This window comes from Triturus cristatus, chromosome 9 (assembly GCF_964204655.1).
Source record: "Triturus cristatus chromosome 9, aTriCri1.1, whole genome shotgun sequence".
Classification (NCBI taxonomy): domain Eukaryota; kingdom Metazoa; phylum Chordata; class Amphibia; order Caudata; family Salamandridae; genus Triturus; species Triturus cristatus.
The window spans coordinates 271,310,923-271,335,071 of record NC_140592.1 but is presented as its reverse complement, the minus strand read 5'-3'; the positions used below and the strand labels follow the sequence as shown (position 1 = coordinate 271,335,071).

Sequence of the window (24,149 nt, the reverse complement as noted above, 5' to 3'; positions counted from 1 at the left end):
ATAACTTAGATGAAGAACTTAGTGTACACTTACATGAGGACTAATCTTTGTTGTATTCCTGCCCCCTGTATACGTTCTGCTTAACCTTAAGTGTATCATTACTTATTTGGTTATATATGTTCTGATGCTGGTTGTTGAAGTATGTTTCATTTTTAAGCCAATAGCAGGTACTATGATGCAATAGTATAACTGTGACAAATTTTAAAGCAAGGTTTTGTATGATATTTATTATATCACTCTTTCTTCTTCTTTTTTCACTCTTTTTGCACAGGAGGAAAGGAAGGGTCTCCTCAGCAACGGATAATTTATCCGTATCGGTTACCCTACCCTTTTCTTCCCGGGCCTGTGGGCACAGATAAGAAAATATATCCTTTATTATTTTGTACTTGAATTTAATATTATTTTGGGCACTATTTGATTGTAATTAGGAGGCTACATTGTGCTGTTGACTCTGAAGTTTTAGTTTGACTCTGGAGGCATTTGGATTTAATTATGTATTTCCTTATATCTTGTAACTGCGATATACCATTGACTCTATCTTATTAAGTTTAGGTGATGTAAACCGTTACAAAGTGGGCACTATGCCGACTCCATTTGTATCTACATGTAATCTTGTATACGTATTATCACTGTACAATGTTCAATTACGCTACTGTCAGTTACTAGGAGTGTCGTATATGCAAATACTATAACAGTATTCTGTTTACTTTAGCGGGCACCATGCTGCTTATGTTGAATTATTGGCCTTTTAGTTAAAAAGACAGTATCGACACACTATTTGTGTAATCAAGTACGCAGTCCTTTGAAATATGGTGTATGTACACACAGATATATATTTGTTGTTATCGCATTTGGACCTTTAGTAATGGCCGCCAAAGTCACAGACACCACTTGGCTAACATTTTGTCTGTTGTTTGTTTCTTCAGCCATGTAAATACCTCCCATTTTTCACTATACTTCGTGTGATCAAGTCAGTTTCACTGACGAAACGCGTAACGAGTAAACAATAAATCTTTGGTTTTTCCTTCCGATTGCGAGTCCTTCTATGAAGAAGACGCTGTGTGTGATATATATATATATATATATATATATATATATATATATATATATATATATATATATATATATATATATATATATATATATATATTCACTGAAAAACCCATAGGTTTTAGAGAAAGTTATAGTTAGCAGGACATTTCACTTGTACAAAACCAGTGAAATTCCCCCGTTATAGTTAGTTCAGCTAAGTATAACTCGCGCCCCCGCAGTGCACTGCTGATGACGTCACATATTACATCACTCATGACATGGTCAGTGACATCACGGATGACATCATCCATGTGATAAATTAATGCATCTTCTCCCACCCTAATATAACGTTTGATACACCCACTCTAAGTTACAGACTGCCATTCTCAAAACCATAAGAAACTCCAACACCAATAACTACATACCCACTCACTGATTCTGAGGTTTACACACATCCACTCACTCACCCATACAGTCACTCATACTTATGGTCACTCAGTACAGGACTATCATATGCACTCATACACCTATATAGACACACACACACCGCCACTCATCCATAGAGGTACTCAGACACCTAGTCAGTCATGCAAATAATTAATCACACTGCCATTTACTCACCTACACAGTTATACACACACACCAGCTCAATTACTCGTACAAATACTAGCACATTCTTACGCTCTTATAGAATCACTGACACAAGCACACACTCATCCATACAGCCACTCTCACAATGACACACTCTCACTTATAGCCATTTATATACTCTAAGACACATATACTGCCTTTCACATATGTACTTACTCACACATGTACCACTGAGATATACATTCACTCACTAACACACCCATACACACACTCACCCACCCACCCATACAGTCCATCACAGATGCACTCTTGAAACCATGCACCCAGTGAATCACCCACTCACACATCTATGCAGAGAGTCACACACACCCCACCCACACAAACACTCAGGAACCCATATAGATACTCAGACAAGCAATCAATAACTCATATAGACTCATGTAGCTATTCACAAACCCATGCAGCCGCTTACACACCAACAGACAGACGGATACAGACATTCACACAGTTTAGTCACTAACCCATGCATTCAGTAAGATACGTTTAATCACTCACTTATAGAGTCAGTCAGGCACCTACTAAATCATCCATTCAGACACTTCTACACCCACTCATTCTTCAATACGCCTTTCCTAAACATATTTAAACTTTACAGAAACACAGTGGCGATTGCCTTGCGGGAGCGAGCTTGACACCATATGTTTGTAATTAACTTACAAGCACATGGTGCCCCTGGCTCGCTCCCGCAAGGGAAACGCTTTGTGTGCTGTCGGCCACACCCCCCTCAACCCTCTCACTTTTGGCACGCTCGCTTGTTTGTTGTTGCAGTTTTATATAGTGCGAACTCGTCCCAAAGGTATTGGAGCACTGTACGTGAGCGCCACTTACATTACACACGGACACATTCATTTTCGGTAGGCACCGGGGGATTAACGATTTGCCCACAATCACAGGATGAAGAGCAGACGTCGAGAGAAGCCACGCATTTATTGCACCTTCTGAAGTTGCTGACTAAACGAGATGGAGTGCCGCTATTGGCGCTCATTGTCAAACCACGCACCGGACCGCATCCGCACGCTGCTCTGGCAGCACACAGTGTTTTACAGACTGCACACTCTGCGTAGTGCAACTACTGCACTGTTCTGCTCCGGTGTATCTTCATCTGCCAGGAGGGGATTTTCGTTTGCGCCGGCCAGGCTGGCTCAGCTGTGCTCTCACTGGCAGCAGCGCCGCGCATTCGCAACTTTTTCAATTTGCTGCCTAAGTCAGAACTTAGGTCATTAAGGGGGCGGGCGGCGCGAGTGGGCAGAAGTTATGTTTGTAACTTTGGTTTTGAAGCCCACCACTGCTCACACCGCCGCCTGTGCCTCTCATCAGGATGCACTGCTGTAACCGGTCAGACCAGGCTGCTGGTGACTCCTCGTCGCGGATTGTGGGGCCACAGTCTCTCTCCAGACCCCGGGAAGACTCGTGTCTGTCCTTCGAGGTGAGGCTCAGTAAGATTTCAGACAACTAAAGGGAAAGGTGCTGACTGGCAAATATCGATCTCTGGAAACATGCCCCCCCTTAGAATAAGTGTTGATGCAGGAATAAGTAAATCCGCCTAAGCGCGAACTATCCGTGCGCGGCAGTTAACAGTTGAAAGCTTCCGCTGTATGGGATATGTTAAATGTTGTTTGCACATGGTCCTCCGTTGTAGTACGTGCCCTCACTTACCAAGCTACTTCGGCACGCAGCAGAGGTGCTTCCGACACCACACCGGTCCCCAGATCATAAACTACAATCTTATAAACTAAACTTAGCCCATCATGATTTAACACTTCAGGAATCATGTTAGGCCCAATTCAGACTAACTTTGCCGTTTTTAGGGTGCAAGGAACTAAGTCTACAGTCATTCAGTCAGTGCCCTTGTTCACATGCACTCATGAGGCGGCACACGATTAAAGACGGGAGGAGAGGTCGAGGTAGGGAAGATTTTATATTGTATGCTTTTGGTAGCTCTGGTTTTTTGCATACCTGTTGCAACTGCAGTGGTTTCCCAAAGCAGGCATATCACGGTCATAGGTCCTTGTGTGAGCTGACTTTCTTCGACTGTTTCACGGCCTGCTAGGTCTGCTGTGCAGCGTCAGATTTTTTTACTGTTTATTTCCCTCATATAATTACCAAACCTTGCATGGAGTTTAAATGGAGTCAGTATCTTGTAAATCAGCGGAGTTGGCGGGCAGCAGCTTCGTTGTATTGCATTACATTGCTTTATAGTTCGTCTATTTTTCTTTTTAGCAAATTTTATATATAATTTTATGTATTTTCACTTTTCTAGTTTTTTGTATATACCTTATATAAATAAAAAAATAAAAATATATATCAAATAAACACGTCATGTGTGAGAAAACCATCCGAGCCTGTTTTTAGCCAACAACGTATTGCATTCTTTTAACCTAAACGTTTGCTATTTTGGGCCGTCTGGGCCTATTGCCCCCTAGGTGAGAAGCACTTTTGATTTTAAAAACACATAAAACAGGCCTAGCTCAAAGTGACAATCATAACATGGGGCCTTTTCGCTATGAAGTTGCTCTGTTGGATGTAGCCCATGGTGTCCACATTATGGTCATAAATTATGAGGTAACAAAGGACACCCTTAATGGATCTCAGATTGTCCCTTGTCAGGCTTCAGTAGCTCACCCACCGAGCTCCGTTTATATGATCATTCTGGGGCATGAAATCCTGTGTTTGGTATAAGTAAAGCAAAACTACAAGGGCCCCTAATGCAAAGTATAATAGAAGAACTATAAGTAAAGCAAAACTACAAGGGCCCCTAATGCAAAGTATAATAGAAGAACTGAATATACTACTCCAGTTGGTGCATTGAAAAAAAATGCTTTATTGAAAAAGCAATATTAAAGCTACAATGGTTAGAGAAAACATATTTAACAAGGTGAATACATTTGCAATTAATAATACAAATAAATTAGTCAAATAATGAAAAAGTTTTTTTAAGGCAAACAAAGACTTAAAAAGAAGAATGGGTACCCAGCACAGAAGAGTGATACAAAATAGGTCTCGCCTTTGGGACCTTGTAAGTGTTTAGTTATCTAGCACAATATTCTTGGTGCAACAACGTCCAGTGTTGCATAGCTAAACACTTATAAGGTCCCAAAGGCGAGACCTATTGGCTATGGCAATGCTTGTTTAAAAGGTCGCTTTCTGAGCCAAGCAGTACCTTTTTGCCAAATTTGGTCTAATTCCGTTCAGCAGTTTTTGCTATGACCGTGTCTAAAGTTTCCTATGGGAAATTGATTTTTTGACCTCTATTTTTTGAATTTCTCAGGAACTACTGAACGGATTTACACCATTAAAAAAAAACAAATTGGTGTAATTCCGTTCAGCAGTTTGGGCTGTAGCCTGTTCCAAAATTTCCTATGGGAAAATAACATGGAGAAAACGCGTTTTGGGACACCCCTTTTTTCTCGGCCCCCGCTTGACGAATCACCCCGAAACTTTCAGGCTAGGAGCTGACCGGAGCGCCCCACCAGTTTTGAAAATTTCACGAAGATTCGCCATCCGGCGCCAAAGTTATTGGGAAAAGAATGTTACGATTTTCCTATGTTAACTAGGTCCGAACTATAACTACCTGTAGGTAATATATCTATCTCTGGATGATTGGCTCAATAACGCCAACACATAGAAAAAGTGTTTACAACACACTTAAGCTACCATAAACCTTCTCCATCAATTGAAGATTAAAAGTCCATGCACAAAAGTCCCATCTTCAACCCTTACAACGTCAAACGTATCTGGGAGTAACGCTAAACGCACACGCAGCTCTAGCATCTCCCAATGCAGGCAGGATTCAAAACTTTCAAGCTTTATTACAACAGTTTCAAACCAACCAGTAGTTAACAGTGAAGACTTTCATGCAGCTGTTAGGAATGATGGCATCATGCATTACAATAGTGCCTCACGCAAGATTACTCATGCGTTCTCTGCAGGAATGTTTAGCACATCTGTGGAATCAATCACCGGGTCAATTATCAGATCTAGTGTTGGGAGACGGCTGCACTCATGGCTCTCTGCAGTGGTGGAACACACAAAAGGGCGGCCTTTCATCGACTCCATTCCACAAGTCGTACTAACAGCAGATGCATCTCTCACAGGTTAGGGTGCCCATCTCCAGCATCTAACAATTCAAGGTTTATGGGATACTAAACACAGAAGTCTCCATATCAATTATCAATTACTTGGAGCTTATAGCAGTTCAACTAGCATTAAAAGCTTTTCAGCCTCATCTAGTAGGGAACGTTGTGTTAGTCAGGATGGGCACTATGAAAGCAACGTTCTATGTATAAAAACGGGGGGGGGGGCACATTCTCTACAGTTGTCACGCCTCCCTTAGACCATTTGGCGTTGGGCGATACATCACAAAATGTATCTTCTAGCAGAACACCTTCCAAGAATACACAACCAGTTTGCCGACCTCCTCAGCAGGATGCGCCAACAAGTACAGAAATGGGAACTTCATCCCCATATTCTCCTTCCGTGCTTCCAAAATTGGGATTTACACAGATAGACCTCTTTGCCACAGCAGAGAACTCAAAATGCCCAAACTTTGCCTCCAGATTCCCACATCATCTATCCAAAGGCAAGGACCTACGGATGAACTGGTCAGGGATATTTGCTTACGCTTTTCTGCCTCTCCCTCTACTTTCATTGCTGGTTCGCAAACTCAGACAGATATCACTCTCACTAATTCTAGTGGCTCCTACATGGGCTTGTCCACCATGGTCCACTGCACTACTAGAACTGTCAGTAGTGCCACACCAAAAACTGCACCTCACTTCCAACCTTCTCACACAAAGCCGTGGAGAAATCAGACATCCATTCCCCAAAGAGCTCAACCTTGCGATCTGGCTCCTGAAGTCATTGAGTTTGGATATTTAAACCTACCACCAGATTGTATGACAATCTTGAAAGAAGTAAGAAAACCTACCACTAAAGCATGTTATGCAGCTAAGTTGAAAAGGTTTGTCATCTATTGTAAAAATAACACAAATGATCCGCTTGATGCATCTATACAAAATATTATTTGTTATAGTTTGCATCTACAGCGAGTTGGCTTAGCTTACACATCTATGTTATTGCATCTTGCAGCGGTAGCTGCATACCTCAAAACAGACAACATTTGTCCCTATTCAAAGTTCCAGTAATTAAATCTTTTATGGAAGGCCTTAAAAGAATAATACCATCCAGGGTTCCACCTGCACCTATCTGGAACCTTAACCTTGTTCTCACAAGTCTTATGGGTCCATCCTTTGAACCATTACACAATGGTTCATTACAATTTCTCTCATGGAAGGTTGCCTTTCTAATTACTATCACTTCACTGAGACGTGTTGGTGAGTTACAGGCATCAACCTTCGAAGAACTCTTCTTTCAACTTCATAAAGATAGTGGTTCTAAGTACAAACCCTAAATTTCTTCCAAAAGTAGTGTCTGCTTTTCATTTTAACCTATCAGTTGAGTTACCTGTGTTCTACCCTCAACCTGATTCAGTAGCAGAAAGGGCTCTACATACTCTTGATGTAAAAAGAACATTGTTATACTATATTGATAGGCAAAAGGATTTTCGCAAACCATCTTTTTGTTGCATTCGCTCCACTTATAAAAGGAAATCCTATCTCTAAATCTGGTATTTCTAGGTGGTTTGTCAAATGGAGAAGAGGTGTGGCGCCGCGGCCAGGGCGAATGACTTCAGAATCGGGGGATCACGGTTCGATTCCCGGTGCCGGCGGCAGATTAGCCCAGCACCATGTGACTCTGGGCCATAGCTTGCTTAATCTTCCTGTCGACCCCCAGCGCCTAGAGACCCTTACGGGTGATTGTTCGCGCTTTACAAATGTGGATTTATTTATTTATTTATTCAAACTTGCTGTGTTAAAGCTAAAAAATCTTTGACTATACCTCCTAGAGCGCACACTACTCGCGAAATAGGAGCTTCTATGGCCTTTTTAGGTAACATTCCCATAGCTGACATATGTAAGGCAGCTACATGGTCTACACCACACACATTTACTAAACATTATTGTGTGGATGTCATAGCATGCCAGCAAGCTAATGTAGAGCAAGCAGTGCTAAAAACACTTTTTCAAACAACTGGAGTACCCACTGATTAGCCACCGATTTGGTAGAATACTGCTATACAATCTATGCAAAGCATTTGTATCTACAGCACACATGACTCGAACGGAATATGTTACTTACCCTGTAAGCATCTGTTCTTGGCATGTAGAGCTGTAGATCCACATGTGCCCTCCCTCCTCCCCGGACACCTGTGGTTGTTGCAGTTCTTATTATTTACATTACATACGCATGGACATCTCTGTACTATACTACACTCACTTACTCCATTCTCACCCTCCTACGGGAAAACAATCAGGCCATGCACATTATCACTGAAAGGAGGAGTCGCCTTACCTCGTGACTGGAAAAGACTTCTTCGAAGAAAAACAACTTGTAAATATCCGGACCTAACACTAGATGGCAGGAGTATGCAAAGCATGTGAATCTGCAGCTCTACATGCCAAGAACAGATGCTTACAGGATAAGTAACATAACCCTTCCCAGACCTAAAAAAAAAAAAAAGGTCTACTATTGGTTGTCCAGAAACTCTACATTCTCCATCAAGGAATATAATTATATTCTTATACTAGGTTGGGTAGGCCCGTCGAGAAAACCGCTAGAGGGGGATTGTATAGTAGTTACTTGAAGAAATCCAGAATTGACTTGCCGATTGATAAACTCGGGCTGTAGGCAAGGCCCAGATAACATGCCTGATACCCTTTTCTATTGTACCGCTGGGTTTTTTGTACCGCCCTAGAGCTGCCAACACCTGGGGATCAGGACACAGGACGTTACCCCCGCCACAGGTTATAGGATAGGATAGGATTTGTATACAATTCCAACAGCCAAAAGATTTCAGCCATTTTCTGATCTGGATGCAAATGATTGACTAGAAAATTATCTAGATAACCAAGAGGAGAGCATTTCTGAAACGGACTCTGGAATCAACCCATTGGTCCCTGTTAAAATTCATGCTGAGGAATTGTTGGTTTGTAATGAGGTCCTCAAGGATGTTCTTGGACTTATTGACACTGTCTCTAATCACTTGACTTGGAATCTTGTTGTAGAAATTCCTATTATGGAACCTCTTAGTTTATCCCAAAGAGACAATGTGATGGAAATGAACATTGTTGGCATAAAGCGCTGACACCTTAGCCTTAATTTCTTGGAATGTGGTATGTCTTCCCTCACAGATATGTGATCCTGAATGGTTGTCTTTTATAGATCTTTTTGATGCTATTTGTTGCCAAGCAACTTGGGTTTTCGACAATGTGATAGTAGATGGGTTCAGATCTTTTTGTTCTCCAGCCAACCGTTCTAATGCAGGTAGGGGTAAGGGAGGCTTGGCTGTCCTTGTCTCGACTAGGCTCAAGAATCTATCTGTTATAGAGTTACTCACAAGCTCTTATTATCATCTCCTGAAGTTTTCCTTTACTAGAGCCTAATATCTTCCTAGTAAATTCGATACAGTTTTTATGCTTCCCAACCGGTGAATATTGCCAGGAACCTGTGGTCTGTTATCCTACGGGCAATAACTAACAAGTGCATTGATCTTTCCATACTATGGGCTGGTGATTTTAATATTGCTAAATGTATTTTTGTCAAGTGCCTGGGTGTGTTGGATAGAAGACAGGCAGGATGTTAAAGTGGCACACTTTCACCATTCACCCTATGGAGAAGTATTGAAAAGGATAATGCTGACTAATAACCTGTGTTTCGCATTTGAAATCTGTGGTGATTCTGATGACTACACTCCAACTTACGTGGGTAGGGGAGTACTATTGATTATATTCTAGCATCTGCTACCTTGATTTAATTTTTAAGCGAATCCGAGATCTTGTCCTCCTTTTAGTGATCATCGACCAATTAGTCTCATTTTCTTTCCCATCCACAACTGCCACCCCCTCCTTCTAGACTGATCACATCCTCGTTTTTCTCTAGAATCCAAGGGGTCCTTAGAAAATGGTAAAAGGTAGATCTCTCCAAAATTCATTCTGAACTGGTCTCGTCAAATCTTGATGAGTTTATGTATTGCTTAACAGAAAGCACAGACTTTGGGATAGTTCTGGATAGTTTTGAGAAAATCAGCACTTCTATTGCAGGGTTGTTAACTGAGGTTAAACCATGGAAGGACTGTCTAGTGTACTCCTGGTTTAATAAAGACTGTTTTAAGGCTCTCAAACTCCTGAAATAGCAACTAATAAGGTTCCCCGTGATGCTGTGGAAGTTAGAGATGCGAGGTGGGATTATACTATTGTATACATATATTGCCGGAAGATGGTAAACCATTTTTTTTATACTGGTTAAACGCCCTCAGGAACTGACTGTCTTATTTTAGAGCAAGACTGGGTCTCCCATTTTTTGAAAATGTTCACTACTAAGTTAGGTGAAGTGTATCCTGTGGCTTCACATTACTGTATTTAATTGTGAGGATCTGGTGACTTTAAGTAATTCAATTACAACTGGGGAAGTACGAAAAGCTATTAGCAGCTCAGCTTCAGGAAAAGCTTCAGAGCCAGATGGGGTTCCTGTCGAGTCTTTTAAGTATGCTCTACACCTTTGGGCCCCATTGATAATAAATGTCTTTAGAGCAATGCTCATTAGAGGCCCAGTGGATTCCTGGAAGGAATCAGTGACAATCCCCATTTATAAGAAGGGAGATAAAAATGACCCATCAATTACTGGCCCATCTCTCATTAATTCTTTTGCAGAGACCTTTGGGAGAGAGATCCTGGGGTACTGGAAGCCTGGGAGAAAGAGAGAGCCTTCTTTACAGGGGTGCAATGTGGGTTTCGACCACGCTTAGGCACCTCAGAACAAGCACTTAATCTGTCCCTTATATTAAATAAGTATGTCAAACCAAGGAGACATGCCATGCATGTGACCTTTATGGACCTCTCCTCAGCCTTTCATTTAGTGGACAGAGATAAACTTTGGAAGATTATGGGTCGAGCTGGGGTTGAATAACCCCCCTTTTAATGGTTTTCAGAAGGTTACATCAAGACACTACCATGAGGGTTATTTTTACACAGGATGGGAAATTTGACTTCTCCAATTTCAGTTGGGGGGGTGGGGGCTGTCAGACAAGGTTTTAGGTCTTATTTTTTTTGGGATATTTTATTAATGCACTAGATGCACTTTTAACCGCTTGGTTCCCTTACTCCTTTACACGTATGATGCGATGCTTTAATGGTGCACCGCTAATGGCCTGCAAATTTTGCTCGTTGGGTTCAATACCTTTATGGGTGATATGAAGCTCAAGTTCAATGATAAAAAACCTTACATTCTGACTAATGGCCCCAAAAACACCTGCTTTAGATAGTTTTTTGTAGGAGGTACACCAATAATGAAAACTTCATCTTTTTAGCTATCTGGGGAGTTTACTTTCGGCGAATATGACCTGGGATAGACTTGTAAACAGAGGTCACAACTTACTGAAGCAGCATGCGAGGCACTCTATCGATTTGCTTAAAAATTGGGACATAAACCCCGAAAGAAATAGTGATGCAGTATAAAAGTAAGTGTCTGTCAGTGGCTACGTATGGAGCGGGAGTATGGGGTTATGACCTGTTGTCGTCCTTATAGACAGTAGCAAATACATTTCTGTCCAAACTTTTAGGACACCTTAGATCGATTACGAACCTGAGATCTATTACGAACCTGATTACTCGTAGTGAAATGGGGATAGGTTTCCTGGAAGATTTGGTGAGGCTAGCTTCTATTATGCTATAGGTCAAGATATGGCTGTCTCCGGATTTGAAATTTATGTCTGATATTGTTGAAGATTGTTTAAAACACAATAATACACAGGCCATTCAATGGTTTAATTATGTCAAGTTATCCTTGCAAGAATTGGGGCTGGCAGATCTGTGGGCAAATACAGGAAACGTAAGCATTCATACAAAGGCTCATATTAAGTTGAAGTTCTTAGAACGCAAGTAAAATTTAAGAACGGGGAAAGCTATTGACATGATAACAGTTCAACAGTATATAGCCCTTTCTACGTGCACTGGCACGGAGCCTTGGATTAGAACTCCCCAATATTCGTATGAATATGATTCATTATTTAGTTGCGTTGCCGACCACAGGTTCTTGATTCTCCTCCTTTTCATTGTGATGGGATTTCCTGCCAAACTACGAAGCACTTTATATTATCCTGCTCACTCTGTAGATCCCAATTCTTACAGTCAATCCTTAAAAATAGGTCTTTTAACTCGCATCTTGAGGTTTGACTCTCTTGCAGCACTTAGAGTCCCCATTGATCTGTTTCGCTCTTTTACATTTTTTTATTCAGGTCCTGAGCCTGAGAAATAGGTATCCATCATGAAGCTAAATTGGCGATGTGAGGTCACATGATTTGTTTTGCTCTGATATTTAATCGTACTTTTTCTGTCCTTTTATTATATATTGCTGAGTCGGAGAAACTAATATATTATGAATTTAAACTGGCGATGTGAGGTTTCATGATTTTATCTGATATTTGATAGTACTTCTGATGTTTTTATAATCTGCTGCATATAACTTCTTTTTTATGAGCTTTTTGGTCGTATATCCGACCAAGTAAAGTATTATTATTGATTGATAACTCTTCACCTTTGTTTCAAACATCTCACCCCTCCCTTTTCTCCATTTGTCAAGTTTCAGAGATATCCTCCCTTGGGTGGACTTATGTTTAATTTGCATGACTAAACAAATGACACCAACTCCACTGGTGAGAGACGATTCTACGACACAATAGTAATGCTCCCATAATGTATTGTCCAGAGATTTTGGAGGACTGGACTAAGAGAGCATAACTATCAGCAGCTTAGTTACCTCCTTTCCTTATTGTTTATATCCATGTTTGGCTCTCTGCAAAAGACATCTGTGGTTGAGCAACAATCAAACTCCATTCCCTCTGGCAGGAAGGCATTTCCCAACCTCTGGAGAGGAGAAACCTCAGTTTTTGAAAGATTAGTTTGAGGTATGGTTAAACATTGCACATAGTCTTTCAGGAACCTCACCCAGATTTTCCTAGGTAGTGTCTTTTCACCCCTTCAAAGACAATGCTTAAATGTCAGTCTACGTTTGTTTGTCATTTCAGGGTCTATAGAAAACCTTACATGTTAAGTGCAATTTACAACCAGTTGTCTATTACTCTCTTGGTAAATTTGTAAGGCAGAAAATATACTGCTTTGTAGGCTTAGGATTTAGCAATGACACAAGGTGCCAAGTGAAGTACAAGTTAGTTGTGTCCCTGTTGGACGGTTAATGGTTTTCAAGTCCTTAAATAGATTAAATGTCAATATTAACGATAAGATCCCAAAATATGTTGGTGTCTATATCATAGTTGATCTTCACTAATGAAGGCTTTCTTAACTCCTTGCTGTATTTGTGAAAGGTGCAAAATTGGTCTTTAAAGACCGGTGGTGCCTCACTCTTTCCTCCTGATTCTTTCCATTCTCAATGTTTTGGATACCCTGCCACTTAGTGGCTGGATAGAAAGTTGCTTATGTGGCTGGTAAATCAGAGCTTTTACACACCAGTACCTCACACACATGCATGTGTTCTATGTGGCTCATCCCTTCAAAAATGCATATGCAGACCTTTTCAGATCCATTTTGTTTCTGCTGTTTGTTGCGGATTAGAACGTGCTTTCTCCGCATTCAACAAACTGTTAACACAGAGCCATACCATCTGTATGTTTTTGTTATTTGTGATGTTTTTTCCCCTTTTATTATGTTTTTTCTTTCAATTCAGATAGCTTATTTTCAGTGCTTAGGCATCTAGTCATCCTTGTAATGATCGTTGGCAGCAACTGACCCACAAACGTTATATTTCTTGCTTGGGGACAAGTCATGCCATCTATGTTGTGTGCTGCCATTGGTACAAGGTACCCCTGGAGCCATTTGACTTGGTGCAAAGTAATGATGGACTGGTTTCACAAGAAGTATTGTAGTGAATCATTACAAAGAAATCTGAAGGTGGGTAGAAGAACTTAACCCTCCCACGTGGAAGTCACCCAGACAGGTCCAACTCAAATGTATGTAACCACAAGTAAGTTCAAAGTACCTCAAATGTTTTAGTCCTTTGCAGCCCAACTTGTTTCACCTGTATCCAGCTGTCATAGTCCAGAGAAAGGGTGTTGAGCGCCTCGCAGCTGAGGGAGTTTTGAACATAAAACCAGTTTTCTGGTTACTCCGTTGTATTCTGGAGTCAAGCACCACTCTTTCTCTGGGTATAGAGGTCCCAAGCTACCATTGCTCCAAAGAATTATTGCAATTTATTCTTCCAGTATGCTGCTGCTTGCCACTTAAAATGAGAAGCCCAACAACTACCCCTTTCCTCGACAACAAATCAGGAAACCAACTCTGTCTTCTTGAGTGACTCCAGATCTTGCCAGGGGCAGGTTCTGTTGCAGCTCCAGCTTAGCCAAGCAAGTACATTTTCCAAATGTTCCACCCTGCTATTAAACCCAGTTCTCATGCTCTGCGGGTGGCACTCAGTCAGTGAGCAGAGAGTCTTGCTGTAACCAAAAAAGGTGCAAGTGTCTCGCCTCGCCTATTTTCCAGGCGCACCATCAGTCACAACTACAACACAGATGACACAACAAGGGCAACATCCCCCACTGAGGCTGCTTCTCAAGAGACCTGCCAACAAATCTGTTGGTTGGCAGCTCTCCCCCGACATTGAGAGGCACACCACATCCACAAGTGTGTGACTCCAACATTCCTCCTGCCAATACAGGTATTAGAGGAACAGGAGTTGGCTCTGATTTCATGGTGCAACTCCAGAACTGTCAGGAGTCTCTTTTGATAAGTGTACTGTTTCCTCATGACTCAATCTTCTCTGTACTGTTCTTGTGCTACTCCTCAACCCCCTCAAGAATTGTGAACTGAATGGCAAACAAGTTAGAATTTTTATATCCATTGGATTAGTAGTAGCTTAATCAAAACTGACAAACCCTATCCAGTTTAGCTCTGATATGAGGGCAAGTTATATTTCTAAGCTGTCTTCAATCCTCAGCTCGATCTCTTTGAATGCAATGCTTGCAAATCTCACCTGACCACCAAAGATAACAAGTTTGCCTCCTGGGTGGGCACCGCGCCCAGCTCCCTAGAGGAATGCCTGATGCTCAACTGGATGGGTGCTTTTTCGTATGTCTTTCCTCCTACTTCTTTGATTCACAGCTGTTCTTCTGAAGATCAAGGAGAGCTCCTCGGTCATTCTAGTTGCTGCATCTTAGCCTTGCTAAGCCTGTTTGAATTCCTGCAGAAAGACCACTAAATTAACATTCTCCGGAGTAAGGCACCCAGTCCATTAAAGGACTTAGGAGATGAGACAGTTCTATCATTGCTCATTGATAGCATGGTTCCAGATGAGCTAACCTTTGCACACCATGCATCTCATCTATGACAACCTGGAGACCCAGGTGGTTTCCTTGAAGCTCTCCACTAGAGCACGTTACATTAAACAAATGGCTGAGGTTCTACCACTTTGCACTAGCAGACAACATCAACTCACTCACAAGTTCTAGGGATGATGATACATCTTTTTAGCATCAATTGATTCAGAAGGGGCTGCGGTTCAATTTCAGATTCTTCCAGGACTTGTCCACATCCCACCACTCATTATCTACCATGTTTAGTGCCACATTCTGGCCTCATACGTTAGTGGCTGGTCTTCGATAGTTTGTAATGGTCATGAACAGTTTCTCTATCCTTAATGCCAATGATAAACTATCAGTATTAGTAGTACAACAATTTTTAGCTTTAAAACTTTTTATACACGTCTGAATCCTATTCTCCATATTACCTGGGGATCTCAAAGTGAAAAGGCTGCCAGGAGAGTTGATTTCCCAGATAATCGATTAACCAGCGGTATAAAATAAAAATTGCTGTTGTTATGGTGGCAATTTGCATTTTCCTGGTTCAGTTTTCACCTTGCAAATGAGATGCATTTAGTTAATTTGGAGTGTTATGTAATCAAATTCAAGATTAATCACCCATCATTAAAACAAATACTCACTCCAATGGCCATACACTGACACAAACCTGAATCAGACATAAGTTTGTGGTGGAATTATTTGGAAATTAATACCCCGATTAATGAGGTTTACTGCGGTGTCACGATAATGGCAGGTTGATGATGCATGCGCAAGCGTGAATTAAGAAAACAGTAATGCAGGTAAATTATTATGCAGAACTAGCGTTTTACACTCTGAGGCCTGATTGTGGTCAACAGTCATCAGTGCCGGGATAGACAAGAGTGTTTCAAAACGGTTTTATAGATTTATTCTTGATCTCTATTTAGTATGCTTCCCTCTTTTGCAGTGATATTTTAATTGGTTCCAGCTGTGCTTTTACTCAATGGGTAAAATATAAAAGTGTTGGTGTTTGTTCAAAACGGAATTGAATTGAGTTGCCTTTCATGTATTAAGTTAAGTATTAAGTTAAATAAATTAACATCGACATTGCCAATTGACTCAAATGCAAGAAGGTCGAAATGTTGAAGTTATTCTACCCGCTTACATGCAAAACTTCAATGTTGGGAAAAATTAACTGCAGATTTTGAAATGTCAGGCTCCCTTAGTCGCATAGCATTGATACATATCTTTCTTAATATGATGAGACTTGCTCAGCTAAGCTCGTCAGGAGCTAGAAATTTGAAGGCATTTGTTTTTATTTGAAACAACCTAATGGGGTATTTGTTTTGCTTTTGAATATAAATCCATGGTTACTTTTTAGAATCTTTTGACAAAATAATGAATCAGTTATGGCATATATTAGTAAAAGGGCGATGGAGACCAGTCTAATTTCATCATGGGGCCTTTTTTATGTGCCTCTTGTCTGCAGTGTTACTATTGTGGCTGCCACTGTTGTGCAGTTCTTTAACAAACAAAAAAAATCCATGTATTTTATGTGAGGAGAAGCAAATGGCACGACGAAATGTGATCAGCTGTACGCAGATGTGGAGATTACCGATTTGACTGTTTTTGAAGCTAAAGTTCTTTAATAGATCCGTGTAAATATAATGACTTTGCATCTTCACCAGGACATCAACAAACGACTTTCACTTCCTGCGGACATTCGATTGCCTGAAGGTTACTTGGAAAAATTTGCTATGAACAGCCCACCCTTTGACAAGCCGATGAGTCGACGACTTCGAAGAGCATCTTTGGTAAGTATCACATTTAGTGTGTGGCAAAAAGTGTGTATAGCCTTTTCCCAGAAACATCAGTTTCTAGCACTGCAACTCTTATGACAAATTTTAAGGCGCCGTTGATAACTAGCAAACACCCTCAAGCAAAAACCTTGGCAGCTCTGTTGCGTTGATTCGTTTTAATGGGAGACAACACTAGTGAATACTAGTGAAAATCGTTTAGCCATGTTTGCTTTTGATTCCGACGAAATAGATGTTCATTTTTGGGTCTGGATGGACCGCGCACTTGTGGCTATACCTTATGTAATTAACTTGAAAAAGAACGTTCAGGAGTACTACTGAGAGGGCGTTTTGCTCCGCTTACATGTTGTTGGACAAGAGTACCTAATTTGATTGGGCAAAATTTGTGTGCTTCCATGGAAGATGGTTCCTTTCCATGCACCTGTATTTATGTATACATTTATAATGTTATGACTGTGTGCCTGATGGTTGCCTTTTGGGAAAGTTTGCAGCTCATTACAGTACATCTGAGTAGTTTGTAATGACAAGCCAATGAAAAACCTCTATAGACCTTATTTGTGTGCAGGGAAAGGTTATGGCAGATGCCATGGATAAGTAAGTCTGGCTTATTTATTGTGACCAGCATTTGTAAAGTCCAATATTCCTTTAACAGTAGATTGTTATCACAATATGTTACAGGCTGTAGACAGGTGTTTGGTTACATGTAATCTCATGGATACCGTAGAAGGCAAATGTTTTGCCATTGGTCACACACTATGAAATATCCCTGGAGTTTAAAATTTTCAGTTTGATTACTCGTTAGATCCTATTTAGAGGGGTTGTATATTTTGTTTAGCCAGCTGTAATTATGTACATATTTGCAAATTTAGAGCAGTATGCATGATGGTTGCCAGTTCATGTGCACCTCAGTAAACCTATGTTGGTTATTATGAGGTCAAGCCATTGGTAAATGCAATAATTCTTGTTAGTTCGCTGGGAAAAGTTATGTCAGATTCATTAGAAGTGATCTGTTTATAATGAAAAGTTATGACAAGGCAAGTAGGCCTGGCATATTTTGATATGCACGTTAAAAGACAATAGGCTTTTTAGGGGTAAATTATTATTTCAGTGTGGAAAGATTTTGATGACCCGGGACATGGCAGTTTGCTTTCCGCCAAGCAAAAGCAATCACCAGTTCCAGCGGCATTCGTATAAAGGATTAAAAAATGTGCCGGTATCTCGGCTGAAACGTGTCACATTGGCAGTTTTACTGAAATAAATATAGTGGTTGAAAACTGCATCCTGTGCTGTGTCCATAGCCTATTTTATACTCCATGAACAGGTAACGGTTGGAATGTGTTTTCGATTTGTTGATATCTGAGTCTCATATGGCTCCTCGTTCAGGTGCAACGCAGTTGCTAACGCAAAACAAGCATTGGCATAGCCAATAGGTCTTGCATTTGGGACCTTATAAGTATTTAGTTATGCAGCACAATATCCTTGGTGCAACAACATTAACTGTTGCATGGCTAAAACACTTATAAGGCCCAAAAGGCGAGACCTATTGGCTATGCCAATGCTTGTCTTAAGAAGCCATCAAATGGCACGCTAGGATCTGGTGGGCGGTCGGATTCAACTCTTACCAAAACACAATAGATTTGTGAATTGAACAACTCTGAAGCAACAGGAATGCAACATATGGAGCGCTTTGTAAAAATTATAAGCAAACAGGAGATAAAAACAGTCAAGTAGGAATGTGGATTTATTCCTGCAGGAGCCTGAATACATTTAGAAAGGATATTGGTAAATTATTCAAATGTTATGTTTGTAATGTACTCCCATTTCTTTGTTGGCAGCTTAAATAACCACGCAAATAGGCAATTGTAGATATAAAATAAATTAAGCCTGCTTTACAATAAAGTTCAACCTAATGAATTCAGTTAAACACAATTGCTTGATATTTGTTAATATCACCGAGGCGTTTTCAATTATACGGTTAAACAAAATTACTTCAATCTGTTTAAACTTTTAATTGAATCATATCCTCAGTGAGAGGCTTACTGCTTCACAGTTAATATTTTACATCTCCAAGTCATAAAACCCAAAATAACAGTAAGAATAACAGATTTAAATATAATCGTCTAAAAAGGGATAATTAAGCGCTTCAGCCGCAAATTATATTTGTGTAATCTCGCACTGATTTGGAAGCCATGGTAAAGGAATGCCCAATAAAGAACAAAGAAACAGGGTAACTACCAACTAAAAAGAACGGTGGAAACTAATGAAGGCACTCACTGGAAACAGAAACAAATATACATCGCTGGGGATGTCATTCTAAAGACAAACTAGATTTATGTCTGTGATCGAATTTATGCAACTTGATAGAAGGTTCAGCGCTATAAAAATGGCAAAATATTCACAGTACAAATATAAGCCAAGACATGCCTCACAAATGCATTTTTGCCTAAAATAAGTGACTTCATAAAAAGACAAATCTGAAAAAAGCAGATTCATCACGTCACCCAAAATGTGCAAACGTAGTGTTCTGAATAACCAACCGTGTCACCTTTATTCCCTACAAAGGCAAATACACAATGTTACAAATGGAGAAGAAAGAAAAAAGTTTTAGAACAGTTGCCCGAAACAAGCTACAACTTAAATGTTACTGAAAGGCAATGCTTTGGGGAGGGAGGAGCAAGCAACGGAGCACCAGCAGTTTGTACTTTCCTTAAAGTGCACAACACGCGGACTCCACTAGCTTACATTGTAATGAAACCTATTGTGCATTGTTGTTTTGCCATACATCTAGTAACTGCCTGAAGCAAGAATAGATATTCATTTAACTAATGTTAACCGAACATAAGGTCAACAAAACAAGCAAGCATTGGCCGCGCGGCAGTAAAAGTAACGCCGCGCGGCCGTCAAAGCAAAAGTCATCGCGATCACTCTGAAAGCGATCGCGATGACGCGCTAAAGCACACTAAGGATGCGTGCGCGCAGCAGCGGCGGAGGGGTATGGTGCTGAAGGCTGGCGCAGGAAAGGCAGATGGCTGGGCGAGAATGCGGGGAGCAGCTGTGAGCGTGCACATCATCATGCACTGCAGCTTGTAGCCAGCACAAAAATGTGGGTAGCACTTTCAAAACCCACCTACTAAATGTCTCGCCAGATCAGCGCATGCGCTGGGTCAGGCGAGACCTAAAAAATGAAGGCTTGTATGAATCTAAACACCATGGAGCTCCCCAGAGCTGTTATCGACAATGAATGCAGGCTTCTTGCGGCCGGTGTGTTGGAAGGCGCCTGAAGCTGCAGGTGAAGGTTGCTGCTCTAATTGATGCAATTGGGAGAGAGCCCAGCGTTCAAGCTATGCTGACAAGATCACCAGCACCACCAATTGACTTTACAGAATTTTGGCAACCTATTTGCAAGAAAGGAATGAATTGCTATAACAAGGATGGCATGCTTATTTTGCGCTGCCGTAGGAGTAATATTACGTCCTGCCCGACAATTGTTACTGACACTTGGGTAGAGCAGATATTCATATTTTTTATGAGGTATGGGGCGCATACAGTTGTGAATTTTGTTGTATTCAACCAGCACCCTTGATTTGTTTGGCGCCTGAAAGTACAGGGGCAACAGGAACAGCGAGTACAGCTGAAACTCTGATAAACTTGACTAGCGCTATAGCTGGAGGACCAAGGAATTTGGATTTGTGCGCGCCCATTTACTGCTAGTAGTGACTCGAGACACCGACTGGTGTTTTATCGACTGTAGTTGTGGTCACAAACTATTTTTAAATACATTATAGATCCCAAATGTGAAGGGGTGCCTCTTTCACTCTCTCTCCTATTTCCAATTTATAATAAATAAAAAAGTCCTTTTACAAGTCCTGAAGTATTTTCCAAGTCGCATAAGGGCTCTGACAGATTTTAAGAAGCTATTTTGTGGTTGCAAACCCTGTGTTGTAGCGAATCGCTGACTTTGTGACCAAAACACCTTTGTATATGCATTTCAGTTCTGGTTTAGTTTCTGCTAAGCTTTCCCACACATTTTCCTTATTAGAAAACATACACTGTCTGTCTTGCTGCTAATAAAAAGAATTATATGCCATTTAGGCATATTTTAATTGAATGTACATGTGGAAGATCAATTTCATAGATTGATCATTCTGAAAGCTCTGTATAGACTAACCTTCAAACTGTGAAAGATATACTCCTAAAGAACACTAATTTCTCTGCGTTTGAAGCCATGCTAAATTTAGTAATGTGAAATTATTGGATGTAATCATAATTCAGAATCAACGACTTTGTATCCAAAGCAATGTCATGCTCTAATAATGTCTGTCTCTGAGATGGCTGGTGAATTTTCAAACTGGTGGAAGTGAGTCACAAATTGTAAAGAGCAATCCTGGTTGTTTCAGGGAAGTGCAAATTGGCAGTATTCTTTACAGGATCAATCCAGGTACGCAGTCTGATATGCCCTGCAAGTATTTCAACGTGTACAAGTTCTTTTCTGCCTTGCACATCTCTTTATGTCTGATCCTGCCACTTCATGTGGATTGTTTGTCATTGTGTAAATTTGACTGAGAATCTACTTGAAAGAAGCAGCGTGGGGCAATGAAAACTGCACAGATCTCGAGTGAAATATGTACTATATGTGTTCCGAAATCCTCCCAAATTATCACCCAAATGTGATCTTTAGATGTATTTTGGTGATGCGCTTAATTTTGTCATGTTCTGAAAAGGCAGTATGTTTGCCCTCACATTCCAGCTTTTCCTATTTTTTTGGCAAACACATTTATCTTCAAACATGTCCTATTATTTTCTACAAATATGTTTTGTACTCAGTTACCCGGTTTCAGTGTTGGGAAATAGGTTTATTTACCGCAATCAAAATTTCATTTTCTGAACATACACTGTCAAGTCCCTAAATAATTTTTTTTTAAATTGTAGAAAGTTCATTCGTTTGGTACCTAAATATCAGCTTGTCTTTTTCATTAGATACTCACATTTACTCCTTCTCCACATGGGCAGATACTACTCACAAATCTGTGTGTCCAGATCTCATGCAAGAGATGGCAACCATATGACAGGGTCGCACTCTGATGCTGCAAAATGTATACATTATGCCTGGGACTGACACCCCAACAGATGCCTTGGTTATCGTCTTAGGACAAGGATGCATAGCATATGCTGGGGTGCCTACTCAGTTTCAGGAAGGCCCACCTTGTTCCACGCATTCTGAGCTAGATGGTAGAAGTGGCCACTAGAAACTAGGTGCCAGCCATGTTATGGATACCCACCAAACAACAGGGGTGAACAACAGAGACTAAAGTGGGGGTTCACTTATGCCATGAAATCCCACCTTGTACCCCCATGTAGGCAATGTATGACTGTGATGCCAAACACATGCCAGGGCTAGCAACTGGCTATCGGGGATGCTGACCATAAGAAGGATACCTACTTGATAACAGTGGCGCTTACCAGTTACCAAGGGTGTTCGTGTTGGAGGATGCACATACAATGACAGAGGAGAGCTCCACATACCAAGGAAGACTTATGCTATCTGTGGCTGTCAGATGTATTTAGTGGTTGTCATATGCAAAGTAGGGACTCCTTATGTTTGAGATACCTGCATTTTTCCACTTTTGCCAGGAATGGATGTTAACTTAAAACATACACAACTTAAGTTTACCATTCTTTGGGCATGTTTCTTTGCAACGGATAGTTTCCAGATGGGCGAGGATGATCAGCATAATCTAATGGGGCCCTGTTCAAGTTGCCAACTTTATTTCAGATATCACACCTGGGGGGCTTGCTATCTTGTATCGGGATGCTCACCATATTTTATTTTTACTGTTTTTATTGCGTTGGATAAATCTAGCACACGCCTTGCCTCATTGGGGCAGTGGACTGCTCTACATAATGAACATGACAAAGTGCAAGCATGTATACAGTAAAAGGTTAGGCAAATACAAAAACAGCACAGAGAGTAAATCAAAATGAATCATCACAGGGTAGAAAAAAGGTGGAGGATGGAGGGAAGTCGATTGAACAGGTTTTGAGTTCTTTCCTGAATTGCACAATGAGACAAAAAGTCTGAGATGCAGAGGAGGTCACTACACAGTCTTGATGCTTTAGGCAAAAAAGGTTGTTGCCATGTATCCCTTTTGTGTAAGGAATGACTAACAAACACCAAGGTTGGTCACCAGATACCAGGAGATCCACCATATGCAATGGGTGGCCATAGAATATCAGGTGGCCATAGAATATCAGTGAGCCTCCACAGGTACGCACCTTTCCACGCCTATATGCATGCCTGTGCACATACATTGCACAGATGCAAAGTAAACTCTCTCTGTACTTACTTGATAAGCAACACTGTACTTTGAGCTTTACCTGGTCCATGGAAGCTACTAAAGGTAGAAAGGAGTGTTTTCAGCGCTCGTGCATGCCCTCCAGTGAGCATTTCCAAGTGGTAAAGAAAACCGAGCTAAGGCTTTCTAGTTCAAAGAATGACCATAAAGGCTAAGCCTCGGATCTCAAGATGCAGGAACTATAAGTGCAAGCCTCAGAATAACCTGTATCATGTAATTCTTGTAAAAAGCTGCAGTGCTAACAGTCCATACAAATGAACAAACATAAATAGGGCAGACTTGCTTCTAGAATAGGAAGAAAGAAATTTAAAAAAAATCCTGTGGTGCTTACATACATGCAAACAGACATGATCCAGGCAGGGGACTCCCGATTTTTGAAGCAAAAACTGGCTTTATTCTAGCAGTCTCCATCCTAAAATTGCCTCTGCTTCAATAGAAATCAATGGAGATTATACGTCACCCCGATTTTATTTTCAAAAACTCCCACTTTCCTGTTTTAACATGATGGGGTGCTTGGAACTATAAAAGTTTCATTCCGTGGAATTCCACTAAGTTATATGAAAATTCTGCGGAGTTCCGCACGTCGCCGTGTTTGCTATGAATCTTAGTGCCGGAGCTTGTTCTGCGCTGCAAAATCCAGAGGGTGCTGCTTCTTTGCTGCCACTCGAGTAGATTTGCTACTTGAGCAACAGCTTTATCACCGTGAACGGTCGTGGTCGCCGGCATTGAGAAAATCTCGCTAGTGGATGCCAGTTCCCGCTCGCCAACTTACTGGTGGTGAGTTGCGTACGAGAAAAACCTTTGCTACGTGGTGGTTGGCAGAGTGGGAAAACTCTATGAACTCAACCAGCAGAGCGGAATATATCACTCACCCTTCTTAAAATGTTGTCGTAT

At 40.9% G+C, this 24,149-nt stretch overlaps 1 protein-coding gene across 4 annotated transcripts in view; it reads left to right on the top strand.

The window, feature by feature from the left end:
* LOC146797742 (cyclin-dependent kinase 17-like) overlaps positions 1 to 24,149 on the top strand; it is a 655,932-nt gene that overhangs the window by 270,190 nt on the left and 361,593 nt on the right. For all 4 annotated transcript variants that reach the window (XM_085624901.1, XM_085624900.1, XM_085624902.1 and 1 more), the window contains one exon: positions 16,774 to 16,899. In XM_085624901.1, the coding sequence (XP_085481027.1) occupies positions 16,774 to 16,899 (126 nt within the window). The remainder of the gene's footprint in view (positions 1 to 16,773; positions 16,900 to 24,149) is intronic.